The 15,640-nt window shown below is 50.9% G+C and overlaps 3 protein-coding genes across 3 annotated transcripts; 1 reads left to right on the forward strand and 2 right to left on the reverse strand.

The window, feature by feature from the left end:
- The first annotated feature begins 301 nt into the window (after positions 1-301).
- Positions 302-4,178, forward strand: LOC120690637 (pentatricopeptide repeat-containing protein At1g09820-like). The gene is made up of 3 exons (XM_039973362.1): positions 302-2,766; positions 3,240-3,323; positions 3,492-4,178. Exon 1 carries the CDS (start codon positions 1,024-1,026, stop codon positions 2,761-2,763), a length of 1,740 nt encoding a protein of 579 aa, XP_039829296.1. The 5' UTR covers positions 302-1,023; the 3' UTR covers positions 2,764-2,766; positions 3,240-3,323; positions 3,492-4,178.
- Positions 4,179-5,650: 1,472 nt separating this feature from the next.
- LOC120690639 lies at positions 5,651-6,737 on the reverse strand. Its single transcript, XM_039973364.1, has one exon. The coding sequence runs from the start codon at positions 6,454-6,456 to the stop codon at positions 5,896-5,898; it is 561 nt and encodes a 186-aa protein (XP_039829298.1). The 5' UTR covers positions 6,457-6,737; the 3' UTR covers positions 5,651-5,895.
- A 6,817-nt stretch (positions 6,738-13,554) lies between these two features.
- LOC120692042 (mitochondrial import inner membrane translocase subunit Tim9-like) lies at positions 13,555-15,361 on the reverse strand. The gene is made up of 2 exons (XM_039975247.1): positions 15,161-15,361; positions 13,555-13,991 (listed from the first exon to the last, which is right to left on the reverse strand). Exons 1-2 carry the CDS (start codon positions 15,253-15,255, stop codon positions 13,805-13,807), a joined length of 282 nt encoding a protein of 93 aa, XP_039831181.1. The 5' UTR covers positions 15,256-15,361; the 3' UTR covers positions 13,555-13,804.
- Positions 15,362-15,640: the final 279 nt, after the last annotated feature.

A 15,640-nucleotide genomic window follows, 5' to 3' on the forward strand; every position in this document is an offset into this window, starting at 1 on the left:
CATTGAGTAACTGTCAGTCATACGAAGTTATCAGTCGATTTTGATAAAATTTTATGGTGTGAACACAATGTTTTATTTCCAAGATCCAGTTCTCAACAGGCTTATATTTGCATATATAATTATACTGTCTTGCACAAAGTATTTATTTCAATCTAACCTTTTAGCAGGCTCAGATGGTGTGGTTTGGTTTGGTTTTAACATGATATAGATTGGTTTGGAGTGGTTTATGTTAATATATTTAACAAAATTAGTTTGGTGCCGTTTTGGTTTGGATCCTAAACCATTAGCACCTTGATGTGCCCAGTTTGTTGCTGACAACTGAAGCTCCAGTGAGTAATTCATATCCCTGAATTGATGCACGCAACTTACAGCATGTATCGGCAGTTGAGCACTCACAGCCACAGTTATAGTGCTACTTGTGCAATGGAAGCAAGCCTATGCTTGGGAGGCCCGAGAATCAGAAATGTTAACTGTCAAGTGCCATCAGAATTCACTTCGAAAAAAGTGCCATCAGAAAGACAGAAACTTGCCCGCACTGCACTTGTGTTCTTCAGAATACTTCTGTCTCAACGATGGCTCAGCCTTCACAATAGGCACAGCACGGGGGCATTGCGATTGGTATGTGATGTCCACGTTGATGTTTCTTATAGCCATTTGTGCCAAGTCCGTAGCTGCTCACCAAAAGCTTGAGCTGTGTACTTTTGGCTCCTGAACTGATCTGATGCACAGAACACGAAGGCACGCATAGTCTTTCCTTTTTTTTTCATTTTGAAATGTTTACTTCTGTTGTGGCCATAACGATGGCAAACCTCTGTGCCTCTCAATCTCTGCAGATGGTCTTGGACCGAACGCTCCGTTTCTTTGTGTATTCCCCCGCTTCAGGCGATCGACGCCCCCATCACCCACCCTGCCGGAGAGCCTCCGCCTCCCCCCTCCACACGGACGGGGTGAAATCGATCAAATCCACCCAGCCCCAGTGTGGAAATCCGACCCAAAACCCCTCCTCTCACGGTCTCACCCCCCATGCCGCTCGCCACGCTGCTCGCGCACCTCGCGGCTGGCCGCTTCGGCCGCGTGGTGGAGCTCACGGGCGGCGGCGCGTCCACCGCGGCGGCCGCGCACCGCGTCCTGTACCTCCTCCTCCGCACCGCGCCGCTGCCCCCTCTCCCGCACCTCGTCTCCCTCGCGCGGTGGTCGCGGGCCCACTTCCGCGCACCGCTCCCGCTCCCGCTGCACGCCCTCCTCCTCGTGCGCCTCGCCTCCCGCGGCGGCGGCGGCGACGGCCACTACCCGCTCCTTCGCTCCGAGCTACACGCCCTCGCGGCCGCGCGTCTCCACTCCCCGGCCTCCATCCTCCGCGCCCTCCCCGACTCGTCCCCGTCCGCGCCGCTCATCGCCGACATGCTCGTCCACGCGCTCGCCCGGGACCCCCAGCCGCTGGCCGCATACGAGGCATTCGTCCTCGCGGGCGCCGAATACCCGCGCCACCGCCCCTCGGCCTTCTCCGTCACCGCCTTGCTGGCCGCCCTCATCCGCGCCGATCGGGTTGACCTCGCCGAGAGGGCGTTCAAGGCGGCGCTGCGGCGGCGCTTGTCGCCGGACCTGATCACCTTCAACACCGTCATCTCCGGGTTCTGCAAGACCGGTCAGCTTCGCAAGGCTGGTGACGTCGTCAAGGACATCAGGGCGTGGGGGCTGGCACCCTCAGTGGTCACGTACTCCACTCTCATCGACGGGTACTTTAAGTCCCGTCAAGCGGGGAAGATGTACCATGTCGATGTGCTGTTGAAAGAGATGATCGATGCCGGCCTTTCTCTGAATGTGGTTACATTCAATGTGTTGATTGATGGGTATTGTAAGGAATCCAACATTACAGCTGCAGCGAAGGTCTTCGAGGAGATGAAGCAGCACGGGATTGCCGCGAATGTGGTGACATACACTTCACTTGTTTCCGGGCTCTGCAGTGAGGGGAAGGTGGAGGAAGGCATGAAGCTGGTGAAAGAGATGGAGGAGCTGGGGTTGGCACGCCCACTGTCTATCCTGAACTGTGTGCTGAATGGGTTTTGCAAGAATGGCATGATGGTGGAAGCTGAGGACTGGATTGATGGTATGGCACAGAGTGACATGAAACCCAATGTGATTACTTACAATACCTTGGTCGATGGATACCGCCGTCTGGGAAAGATGGAGAAGGCGATGGCAGTGAAGGAGGCAATGTCAGGGAAAGGGATCAGTCCAAATGTTAATACATATAATTGCTTGTTAGCAGGGTTTACCAGTAATCGGGATTGGAGCAGTGTTTCAAGCCTTCTCGATGAGATGAAGGAGAGAGGCGTGAAAGCAGATGGTATCACTTATAATGTGCTTATTGGCGCGCTTTGTTGCAAAGGTGAGGTCTGGAAAGCAGTAAAGCTCATGGATGAGATGTTAGAGGTTGGTTTGGAGCCAAAACATCTGACCTACAATACCATTATAGAAGGGTTTTGTGAGAAGGGGAACTTTAAGGCTGCCCATGAAATTAGGAGTAGGATGGACAAACGTAAGAAACGAGCAAATGTGGTCACATACAATGTGTTTCTCAAGTACTTCTGCAAGATGGGGAAGATGGAGGAGGCTAATGAGCTCCTGAACGAGATGTTGGAGAAAGGTCTATTTCCAAATAAGGTCACTTATGAAATAATCAATGCAGGCATGGTAGAAAAAGGCTTTGTGCCTGATATAAGAGGATTTGCAGCAGATACTAAGAGCTTGACATCTACCTGAAAGGTATGTTCTTGCAGTGTAGTAATATAGTTTGTTAGAACTTGCTGTAATGTAGGTGTAACGTGTGACTCTAATTTCTGCTAGGTCATGTTTGCCTCATCTAGGTTTGGGTTTGGGATTATGATTACTTTTTGAGATTAGGAGTTGCAATCCTTATTTCTGCTAGGTCATATTTTGCCTTGTCTAGATTTGGATGTTGAATTGTGATCACATACGCGCGCGTGCACATTATTGTATGTGATCATTTCATTTGTTTGAGGTGTAATGTGGGAGCAAATCTGTCAATTAGGCAGCTCAGTTGTCAAACAATTATCTGCTCCAACGACCATATGGTTATAACTGTTATGACTTATGAGTCCACCGATGTCTATGTGTGCATGAGTATTAGTATAAAAAGATTTGCTCAGCTAGTATTTGTATTGCCATATCATAATATAATTTATTTGAGATGTTCAAGTGCTATTTCTAAACATCAGACAGAATGCTGAGAACTTGAGGATTGGATGCAAGCATTTCTCCTACTTCTTTTACAGACCTGTGGATCTGAGAATGGCAACCCGGTATGTCTCCTGGTCACTATGCTTCTTAGTTACCAGTTTACCACAAGATTTGCATTTTTAAGTTTCTCAGAATAGTGAAATTATGAGTGTACAACTGCTGCATCTCGGTTACTGACCTATTTTTTTGGTTTACAAGGGACATCAATAATTTGTTGAAATTATTCGCAGGTGCTGGGTTGAAAGTCTAGAAGATTGATCATGTTTTGAGGACTGGAGATGAAGGCATTCAAAAGACCATCTGCCGTTTGTTTCACTGGGTAATGCAAAGCTGCATGTTTATGTTTAGTTGTTTTCAGGAATCATGTATGGACCACCTGTGCGACTTCTATGCAATGCACAATATACGACGTCGTTGCTTGACACGTCATGATGCTAGCAGCCCAAAAGAACACTTTGGTTATCATCAGATCAAGGCTTGCGTGCCCCTTTCTGTTGATTGTTACAATGTGAGTCAGTCGATGGCAGTCTCATAAGAAAATGGGGTACTGGAGTGCCTTGTGGTTATCATCATCAAAACCCAACTCCTGTGGTTGCTTGATCAAATGTCACATGATTGATTACTCCATGATCGAGGCAATAATCTTCATGAGAAATGGAGCTTTTGACAATTCCTTTGAGAAAGTTACCACTGGTATTGCATTATCTATCATGTAAGTAGACTCATCCCAGCAGTATGACGCCTCATGACTTTGATGTTCAGCCTATTAAGCTGGCCCTCTGTACGGTCCTGGCTTATGTACTTGACTATGTATGCTATAGTTGTCGATTGACAGATATTGTGATGAGCATCTGATCTTTTACTATTTGACTATACAAGAAAACTATACTTGTGGCGATAGAGTTAAATTTTGATCATCCACTGCTCTTTGCGTATTTCTTTTGCCGGAAAGTATGTTTTGACTCAGCGTGGTCTTGTTCTACATCACGAGTTCCGAATTTGAAGCTGTAGTATTCTTTTGTATGGTCATGGCTTGTGTGCTACTCAGTTCAAGACTTCAGGGGGGTCTCAAACAGAAACAGCATCGGTTTATTTGGTAGGCTGCAGTGCCACGGCGCAAATGCAGCCGGTCCATGGAGCATCGCATAAGCCTGTTTTACGGTAGTTGCCAATTGAGCTGACTAAGAAATTTGCTGAGGAGCACACATGAGACGTGAGCCAGCGACCGCAGGTAGCTCTTGCGCAAAACACTCGTAATTCACCTGCAACGCAACTCTTGGTTTGGATTCGTGTTTGCCGATTACTGAGGAATATGAATTAAAACTGCTGACTCTACTATGCAATGTTGCATTCATGTGCTTGGTATTTTCAGCACCAACGAGTCTTCCAACCGTACAGCGTCAATTCCAGAGTGCTTATTTTGTACACACCTCGGTCCGACAGCAGATACGACCAATCAGAAAATGAACCACGGTCAAGCATCCAAAATAAACTTTTTTTCCTAAAACAATAGATTGTATGCATATAATAATGTACCTGATATGCGTAACTTACTGTCAATTTGTCATTCATAGACCGTCTAGTTCAGAACAAACAAGCTGGATGCAGCCAGGGGCAATCATTAAGATCAAATCGAACTCTGGAGTTAAGTAACTACTAACTAACAGTAATTTCTGAATAATCATACAAAGCAGATGACCCAAGTAGTTACATTACCATCATAAGGTTCCCATTTTAAGCAACAGACAAGCACATAACACTCAATAAGCCAAAGCAAATCAAATCCGGCCACAACCTAATGGTATCAATCCACTTTGCTAAAATGATATAATCAGTTATAAAACAACACCAGTAGCAGTTGAAGTGACTATCATCTGCACATTTCAATACTAATTCAGATTAATCTGTCTTATGCAGAGATTTTGTGCTCATGACCTTAAGCAATACATATACGAATGTTAGGTCATGCGAATTAACATGCAAGTACATGCCCTGTTTTGAACATGGCCGCAATGCTATAACCGGCCCATGACTATTAGATAAACACCAACAAATATTCACAAATCACAACACGGTGTACAAAGAAACCATTAGATAGCTGATGCCAATACCATTTAGCAAAACAAATTGATCATCAACACATTTCTAACTACAGTGCAAGCACTAGCACTTCAGTCCAAATAACCATTAGTTCACATACAAGCAAAGAATCGTAGGCCAACCAAGATGATCCTCAGATGGCTGATCAAACATGCCAAGGTGCATCAGGGAAGAGCAGTAGTTAAAACGTCTTGAATTGGGACACGAATCTGTCAAAAATAGAAAACCACAACCATTCTGTGCTATCAATGCTGGGCCACGACAGATGAGACAGCAGAACAAAGAACACTGTTTCCAAAGAACATTTCGCAATGCATAACATTGATTGATAAGTCCATCAGAAACAAGCACAATTCATAGCTTAGGCGCACTTCAGGAGCATATTCACAAGGAGGGCAAACCCCTAGTATTTCCAACCACACATCACATACAGACATTACGAATCACTCAACACATAATCATATGGTCATGGATCATCCCTCCCACTGCACGAATTTGCCCTCCCGGGAGGGAGTACCGCCAAACCCTACCCCCCTAGTTCTTACCGCCGTCGTGGACCTCGAGCTCCTGGATGATGACGTAGCCGACCTTCTTAGGGCTCTCGGTGTCGGACGGCTCGTCCTCGTCGTCGTAGAGCTCGTCGTACGGGGAGGCCGCGGCGCCGCCGGCGACCATGGACCAGACGAGGTACACGGAGGCGGCGGTGAGCGCGCCGCAGGCGACGCCGAAGAGGAGCCCGACGACGACCACGAGGATGTCCCTGGCGCGCTCCTGGGGCCCGGCGGCCGCCGCGTGGGCGGGGTGGGGGAGCTCGGGGCGGCGGATCTGGACGTTGGCGGGGATGGAGTGGAGGTGGTGGTGGGAGCGGTGGCCGTGGTGGAGATGCGGGCCGAGGCGGCGGACGCGGAACACGGTGACGACCGTGGCGACGTGGGGGACGCCGCGGTAGTGGTGGGCGGAGCCGTCGCCGCCGCTGGGGTTGGGGTTTGGGTCGGCCGGGAAGGCGACGAGGAAGGTGCGGCAGGGGCGCGCGTCGGCGGCGAAGAGGGACGCGGCGGCGACGGCGAGCAGCAGGAGGACACGGGAGGCGGCCATGGCGGCAACGGCGGCGGAGAGCCTGATTTGTGTCCGGGGAAAGGGAAGAAGGTTCGCTCGGAGAAAATGGAGCTCGGAGTCGACACTTCAGCCGTGGGGTGCGAGGAGAATCCGAGGGGGACGGACTTTTTGCAGTGTAGCCCTTGTTTGTTCCGCATTGCCCGATTTAGGCTTATGGAGTGAAGAACTTCAACGTGGGAGACGTGGATTACGAGTATCCATTTTTTTTTGAATAAAAGGATTACGAGTATCCAACCACCGGAAGAATAATATTATTAAATCGTAACAAAAATTCTGAAAAAATATGAGTATCCATATCAAATTGAAAACTCAAACCCAAATGGTGGATGCCTCTGACGTTCTCCCTAGACACTAACGTGTAGGTCCGGACTCACGCGTCAATCATCCAACATAATAAGAGGGAGAGACGTCAGAAGATTTGCTTCCCAAATGGTAGGTTCCACAGTAAGAAACACAAGTAGTGACATACTTAATCTATTATCTAAATAAATTTCTCTACTTGGAAAGTTAATAAAGAAATTGAAAGGTATCGAATTTATTTGTAATTTCTCTGAAACAACAAGTACCACGCACCGGGTTTTGTTTTAATATTAATCTAGGTGTCTTGCAGTTGGGTACCTTGGGTCTTTAGGCTAATCTCAGTTACCAGGAGCATAAAAATAAGTTCCACGTCGATTTGTGGCGACATTGCATAGAAATTCTAGTGACATACTCCCTCCGTTTCATATTATAAGTTATTCCAAAAATTTTGGAGAGTCAAACCATCTCAAAATTTGACCAAAATTATAGAGAAAAACATAAAAATTTTTGACATCAAATAGATGTACTATGAAAATATAGTTAACAAAAAAATTTAATGGTACTTAATTGATATCATAAATATTATTATTTTGTTATATAAATTTGATCAAATTTAAAAAAATTTGATTCTGCAAAATTTTTAAAATGATTTATAATTTAGAACGGACTCAGACATGGGTTTTCTACCTAGATTGTACTTTGGCTTTTGCGTTTGTACTCTTGTTTATTCGGGGCTTGACTGGAGCACGGGCACACGCGGACACGCCGCACCGACAATCTCGAAGCCCCAGTTGTTGCTTTGTTGGGCACCGAGGCACGTGGCCACGAAGTCATGCCCGTTCATTTTGGACCATCGCGCTTCGCGCATTGCCCCCGCTAGGCGCTTAATTCCCGCACTGGGCTCTGGAAATTCACATCGGGCCTCGTGTGAACAATAACAGCCCATAGAAAGGCCCAGTCCAGTCCTTTGGACTACCTGGGCCTTCCGCTGTTTCCACGGCAAACAAGCCTAAACGACGCCTGAGAAGAGCTAGGAAGGGACGCACCCACCTCATTAATCATAAATTCATAATCATTGTCGCGGGATTTTTAGGGTACCTACAGCCGGGTGGCGGAACACACCCGCCTATTCCCAGAGAGGAAGTGCTCGGGAAGGTACTAGGCGATTGGGCTGATCTTACTCTGAGATAAGCACACAAGAACACACGATCTAGAGTGGTTCGGGCCGCCGGAGCGTAATACCCTACATCCACTGGGAGAAGTTTTGATCTCTGTTGTGTATGAATCTATCCTCTGCCGGGCCTTGGCTCTCACCCAGCCTGAGTTTTCCTTCTAGCGGGCGCCCCCTTTTATAGACCAAGGGGGCGGATACATAGGACGTTGGGGCCCCGACAAGTGGGCCCAACGTGACTGCGCAGCATACTGCGCAGAGTATTTAAATGGCTACAGTGGTTACGAATCTTTCCTCCGATACGCTCCCACGCCCTGCTAGCGCTATGACGAAAGGTGGTCTTCTCTTGTCCCATCAGTAAGGTGTCCGTTGGGGGAGCATAGCTTGCGGCGTGGCCTGTGGAGGCTATTATGTAGGCGTCATAATGGGTGAAGCCGAGCCGTCGTATCCATCTGTTATGGCAGACTGGCAGGCGCGGCGTGGGCGGCGCCAGTAGCTCCACTATCTTGGTAATACGCGATCAATAGTGTCCCCTGGTCAAAGCATCGCCTCGGCTTCTGCTACATGAATGCGGACGTCCTCCTGTCGTAATGAATGCAGCGGTAGGTGAGCCTTAATAAGGAGATCAAGCGGCCTTATATACGTGTCTGGGCCTGTTGACACGTGGTGGCCCCGGACCACCCCGAGGCGGGGTGACGATTCCTTTCCTTGGAGAGGGGTCCGGTTACTATACAGGGGGTCCCGAACCCCATGGAGGGTCCGGGATTCCCTGGGGATCCGGTCCTCTTCGGGAGGTCCGGAGCTTCCGGCCGTTCGGGCTGACCGCCAGCTTTTCCCGGGACACGTAGTGCTCCCGGACCTTTCCCAACCAGGGGACGGGTCCGGGACCGCTGTTGGGTGAGCAGGGCTCCGGACCACAGGGGTCCGGCTGCTGGACATAGTTAAGGATAACTACAAGGCTCTTGCCTAGACGCAGCAAGAGGGGGTACCCCAGTCCTGGGGTACCGACAGTGGCCCCCGGGCCCACCTCGGGAGAGGCACGAACCCGCGGGTGGGGCCACTAACGAGATGTGTTTCCACGCAAACTTGATTGCTTCGGTGTGCTCATACAAAGAGCGGGTGCTCCGGACCCCTGAGGCCGGTACACCGGTTGCCAGGTTCAGGCTCTAGAGTGCTCTCCACAGGGCGACGAAGGTGTAGGCTTAGGGTGCGGAACCAAGCTAAGCGGCTACACAGACCTCGGATCGCTCAGGGAGCAAGCACCACCTCCCGGACCTGGCTCTAGGCGACCGTGGCGAGTGGTCTCCGCCGGAGCGGGCCACCGGAGTGGACTTGAGTCGACCGTGGCGAGCGGTCTCCGCCGGAGCGGGCCACCGGAATGGAATTGAGTCGACCGTGGCGAGCGGTCTCCGCCGGAGCGGGCCACCGGAGCGGGCCACCGGAGTGGACTTGAGTCGACTGTGGGGAGCGATCTCCGCCGGAGCGGGCCCCCGAAGTGGACTTGAGTCGACCGTGGCGAGCGGTCTCCGCGGGAGCGGGCCACCGGAGTGGACTTGAGGCGACCGTGGCGAGCGGTCTCCGCCGGAGCGGGCCACCGGAGTGGACTTGAGGCGACCGTGGCGAGCGGTCTCCGCCGGAGCGGGCCACCGGAGTGGACTTGAGTCGTTGCTGATGATCCGATGAAATATATCACCAGATCTGAGAGTAAGGTGCCAGAAACCAAGCTTTATACTAGAAGGGAGCTCGGGACCTCTAAAGACAGCAGTTCTCGGATGCTAGAGTACTTATAACAGGGTAGTAAAGTACGTAAACTTAGGGTACATTACCAGGCTAAGCTACGCGGAGCTTCTCTACCCCAGGATACGAGTACTACTTCTCCGGACCAGGTCCTTAGGGGTCCGAACTGCCTTCCAGCTTGAAGGGGTGTCCCCACCTGGCCACAAGCCAACAACTTATCTTGGATTGTTAGCAATAATAGGAAGATTCTATTTTAGAGGAAAGAATAGCTAAACCAAGGCGAATAAATGTAATCAAGGTGGAGCCTAGATAAAACTGAGAAAGATCTCCTTTATTATTGTGGTTGTCACGGTATACATCAGAGGTCGGGATTACGAGGTCGGACCTCTACCGCTCCGGACCGTAGCTTGCATGTTTGTGCGATAGGGCCAGAGGTCGGGTTTACAAGGTCGGACCTTGACCGCTCTGGACTCACACGTAGGTGCCACATTATTACAAAGGAGGAATTTTCCCAGCCCTATTTTAGGAGTAACCTTCGGCTGCATTCTATACAGCATGTTCTTCTCTTGATTGGGAGTGGTATCACTACTCCGGGGTTCTTCATGGTCGTCGGAGGTGAAGGCGCCCTGGATGTGCCTGAACTGCATCATCCAGCATCACCTCGGGAGCTCGGGGGGCCACTCCTTGCCTAAGAGCTGTCATATGCTTAGGTAGCATGAGACAAATTCTTTGGCTTTGAATGGAAGAGTCCCCCTGCCGCCGCCGTCGTCTGCCGATGGAAGGCAGACGCCCTTGCGCAGCAGAAGGACCGGTGCGAAGCGCGGAGAGGTGCGGTCGTTCGCCGGCTTGTCCTTGGTGCTAGCGTCAGGGGCCCCGCGCCTGGCGGCGGGGCCCTGTCTGCAGCAGCACCAAGCTCCTCGGGCGGTGCTGGCGATGGCAGGACGACACGGCCAACTTCCTCCGGGATGGCCGTCGGCTCCGGGCTCCATGTTGAGAGAAAGCCTTAAACTGACGTCATGCCGCCGGAGAGGAAGCATGACCGTTGCTTGAGAGAAAACCTTAAGCCGACGTAGGGACGGCGGCGCCCAGCAACGCCTCCGTTGTGCGTTGCCGCGCCGGCTCTGAGGTGTCGCAGTGGCGACGCACAACAAACGCCGCTGCCGCGTGCCGCCGCATCGTGGGCGTTGTCGCCCCAGTGCCACAGCATGCGGCGTGGGTGACGCCCTGCCTTCCTTCATCTTCTCGTTCGTCCTTGCAGAGGATGAACACGGCCCCAGAAGCCTGAAGATCTAGCCAGCGCCTGATCCTCCCCACGGACGGCGCCAAATGTCGCGGGATTTCTAGGGTACCCACAGCCGGGTGGCGGAACGCACCCGCCTATTCCCAGAAAGGGAGTGCTCGGGAAGGTACTAGGCGATTGGGCTGATCTTACTCTGAGATAAGCACACAAGAACACACGATTTAGAGTGGTTCGGGCCGTCAGAGCGTAATACCCTACATCCACTGGGAGAAGTTTTGATCTCTGTTGTGTATGAATCTATCCTCTGCCAGGCCTTGGCTCTCACCCAGCCTGAGTTTTCCTTCTAGCGGGCGCCCCCTTTTATAGACCAAGGGGGCGGATACATAGGACGTTGGGGCCCGACAAGTGGGCCCAACGTGACTGCGCAGCATACTGCGTAGAATATTTAAATGGCTACAGTGGTTACGAATCTTTCCTCCGATACGCTCCCACGCCCTGCTAGCGCTATGACGAAAGGTGGTCTTCTCTTGTCCCATCAGCAAGGTGTCCGTTGGGGGAGCGTAGCTTGCGGCGTGGCCTGTGAAGGCTATTATGTAGGCGTCATAATGGGTGAAGCCGAGCCGTCGTATCCATCTGTTATGGCAGACTGGCAGGCACGGCGTGGGCGGCGCCAGTAGCTCCACTATCTTGGTAATACGCGATCAATAGTGTCCCCTGGTCAAAGTATCGCCTCGGCTTCTGCTACATGAATGCAGACGTCCTCCTGTCGTAATGAATGCAGCGGTAGGTGAGCCTTAATAAGGAGACCAAGCGGCCTTATATACGTGTCTGGGCCTGTTGACACGTGGTGGCCCCGGACCACCCCGAGGCAGGGTGACGATTCCTTTCCTTGGAGAGGGGTCCGGTTACTATACAGGGTCCCAGACCCCATGGAGGGTCCGGGATTCCCTGGGGATCCGGTCCTCTTCGGGAGGTCCGGAGCTTCCGTCCGTTCGGGCTGACCGCTAGCTTTTCCCGGGACACGTGGTGCTCCCGGACCTTTCCCAACCAGGAGATGGGTCCGGGACCGCTGTTGGGTGAGCAGGGCTCCGGACCGCAGGGATCCGGCTGCTGGACGTAGTTAAGAATAACTATAAGGCTCTTGTCTAGACGCAGCAAGAGGGGGTACCCCAGTCCTGGGGTACCGACAATCATCATCGACATAAGAATTGCATTATGCCAGTTCACTTAATTTTAGGATCGGAGGAAATGTTACTTGATCATGCTACTACATGAAGATATCGCATCAGAACTCAGAAGCAGATATATACGAGCACTGCTGCCATATATTTGCAGATTGCAGATACGCTGTACGAACGAACTTTTACTGGAGTCTGGAGTACGTGACGTAGGGATGCCATATGCGGGCCTCAGTAGCTCTTGCCGCCGCCGGCAGCATAAGCCTTGCCGGCGTCTTCGTCATCGTAGCCGAAGACGTCACGGTACTGGTCGTCGCTGGCGAAGAAGAGGTGGTAGCAGGAGAAGCCGACGTTGGACACGAGGCCGCCGATGGCGAACCCGAACAATACGAGGATGTCCACGGCGAGGCGCGAGGCGCTGAGACAGAAGCGCGGGGGGCCCGGGCCGCCGCCGGTCGAGCGGTGGCTGATGTAGGACTCGGTCGCGAACCACTTGATGACGAAGAACGCGCCGGAGAGGAAGGCGAGGAGGGCGGCGGCGGCGGCGGAGAGGACGAGGACCAGCCGGGCGCCGCGGCGGTCCGGGGCGGCCATGGCGGCGATCGATCGAGGAGGTTTGCCGGAGGCTTGGTCGATGCGCAGCTGGCGGTGAGAAGCGGGAGTGGGAGGAGGTGAGCTTGGGACTTGGGAGGCTGGAGCGAGTCCCGGGCTCAAGCGGAGATTTTATAAGCAAGGGTCTGCTGGCAGCCGTCTTCACAAGTCACGACGGTAAGGAAAGCGAGGGTAAAAATGCCACGGCGGACGCTCCCGGGGCGGCGCGCGAAACGCCACGGCGGACGCTCCCGGGGCGGCGCGCGAAACGCCACGGCGGGAAAGCACTTACGCCGGCGGGGCAGGAACCAACCGCACCGCAGTATTCATTCTGGTTCGGAACGGACACGTACGTACGCCAACAAAAAAGCAGGCACTGCGGTGAGTGGACTACAAGGTTCTGGGAACAAAGGTGGCTGGGGGCCAACCTGCCCACAGTGCCCATGGCCAACAGGCCAAGCTCCGAACAGTTTAGCCGTGAGATGCCAAACTTGACCACGTCCGAACCATTGTGAACATCCAATGGCACCTTGGCTGGGCAGCTTGATCTAAGCCATTGACAGCGTGATCTCTGATGGCCAGAAACTTATCCCGCCCCAGAACACAATACATGTGCTGGATCCTCTGCTTTGGCCTTTCAAATTCCAATTCCAAGCGCATGAGATCATGACATGATGAGCACATGTGCATGGTCTTGTTTGCTGTCAAAGAAGGTAGATGTTTTATGAGAGCAAGAAGAAAGGTGCCCTTGCTGATCTTGCACCGTGATGTCTACACTACAAACAATACCTGATACAGGCATACAGCAACGATAATATGCACTTATGTGGCTCAAAATCTGCTGATTCAAGTACGAAACGAGAATCCAAACTCTTCTCAGCAGCTATCAGGTATCAATGGATACAGCGTTAACCACGATATGAAGAATGTACCATTGGATACAATGATTCTAGGTAATTTTATGCATTGTCATACCTGGCAGTTGGTTCAATAGGCAACCTTACCGAGTTGCATTTCTCAAGGAGTGCTAAAAGCTTTTTAGGATTACAAATAGATGCTGACAAAATCGCCACAGTTAGGAACTTGGCAAGGGCAACAAAACCAGCATGTTTAGTCAGGTGTGGCCACACCCTGGTTAAGCTCAGCAAATCTCATGCCAACCCTCATGGAGTGCTTCAGAAACTTTTCAGCGCAGCGGCGGACGCATGACTCCTCTTGCTTGTCCAGGGTCTTGCGGCGGAACGTGTCCACGCAGTCTGTGAAGCATCTCTCCACCAGGTTATTGTACATTCTCAGACTGCAAAGTGATAGAGCAAAGATGTGAGAGTTCTGGATATGCAGTTTCAAGATGCAAAAGGTGTAAAGGATTCAATGAGCAACCCACGAGTTTTGGGTTAGACTGCGTAGAAAATATGTGGAAACACCACTTCAAATTAAAGTCAAGTACTACATAGTTTGGCAGATACATTGCTACAATGGAGGACCATTAATTAATTTAACAGGGAAATATTATGCTGTTCCATCATCACATCCTTATTTCTCCACACTTACGAGTAACCTCACATTATCACACCTACCACTAGCCTCAAGCAGCAATATAACACCAATACTTGCATTTCTGCCTCCAGCATCTTCACCTTGAACAAAGTTTACCCTTTCATGGTATCTAAAATCTAAAATGCTGTAAACTAGAACTAATCAATGAGCAATTCTAAAGCAACAGTTGTGAATTATCCAGATGGATGACATACTCTTACCCAATAGGTCTATAAAACAATTCATTCTCCATCAGAACTATAAAAATACAGGAATCTACAATTATGACAGTTTTTGGCTCTAGCCTTAGTCCGGAAACCAGCAAATCTAATGTGGCATAAGAACAGAACATACAGATAGCAGAACAGTTATAATATATGCATCAGAAACCACAAATGACAGAAGAAATGCGGAGAAGCCATTAAACTATCAATTCTAACGCACAGAATCCGTGGTTACCAGTTACCAACAGAAAGGCTAAGGTTAGCAAACAGTTAAAATTTTCAAGCCAAGAAACCCTGGGTTCGAGTTCACATGATAGTTTGGCAGCTTTTGAATACAAAGGACTAAATAACAACCTTCCATTTTCCAACCACGATTTTCTGCTCCAAACCACACTCGGACAAACTAAACAATTTATCACTGAGCAGCTTTCATACAATCGTCGGCAGCCAAACGCTAGGAAATCAGAGTTTGACTCGCTAAACTTATACTAATCGGCATGATTTGGGACGTACAAGGTGCAAATCACATAAATCCAGAGGATACCCGCAATCAAAACCCTTACAGATAAGCAAGCAAGTCACCATTGTCTTGGAAGCTCACGGTAATAGACCACAGAGATCAATTTGTTACGGCTTTCCCACAATTACGCTTCGAAATCAACAACCTGTGTCACCAGAGAGAGGGGCATGGGCATGGTCCTCGAACCTGTCACGGATCTGGAGCTGCTCGATCATGGCGGCCATGCGCATCTTGTCCTCCTCGGGGAGGCCATCCAGGTCGCCGAGCATGCTCTTGTCCATGGCCGCCGCCGCCGCCGCCGCCGCCCGAGGAAGAGGAGAGCTAGGTTTTGGAGCCTCGGGGAGGAATGGGAGAGGACGAGAACCAATCTTGTCCTCCCGGAAAAGAAGCGAAAGAAAATATGCCGCACGGCCCACCGCGGCCCACAACTCCGTCCCGTCGTCCAAGCGTGCTCGTCTCGCCCACGCTGGGGAACTGGGCTGGGCTCCATAAACTGTACAGCGGGCCAAGATTTGTTATTCTTTCGATACTTGGGCCAAGATTTGGTTGTGCGCCCCCCGCTGCTTGCCTGCTTCTGCTTGGGGAATGAATAAATAGGGAATTCTATACATCTTCTGGAAAATTTTTTCCACATTCCACTGTTTGAAATTTGTGTAACACGTTCTG

Source organism: Panicum virgatum, chromosome 9N, assembly GCF_016808335.1.
Source record: "Panicum virgatum strain AP13 chromosome 9N, P.virgatum_v5, whole genome shotgun sequence".
NCBI lineage: Eukaryota > Viridiplantae > Streptophyta > Magnoliopsida > Poales > Poaceae > Panicum > Panicum virgatum.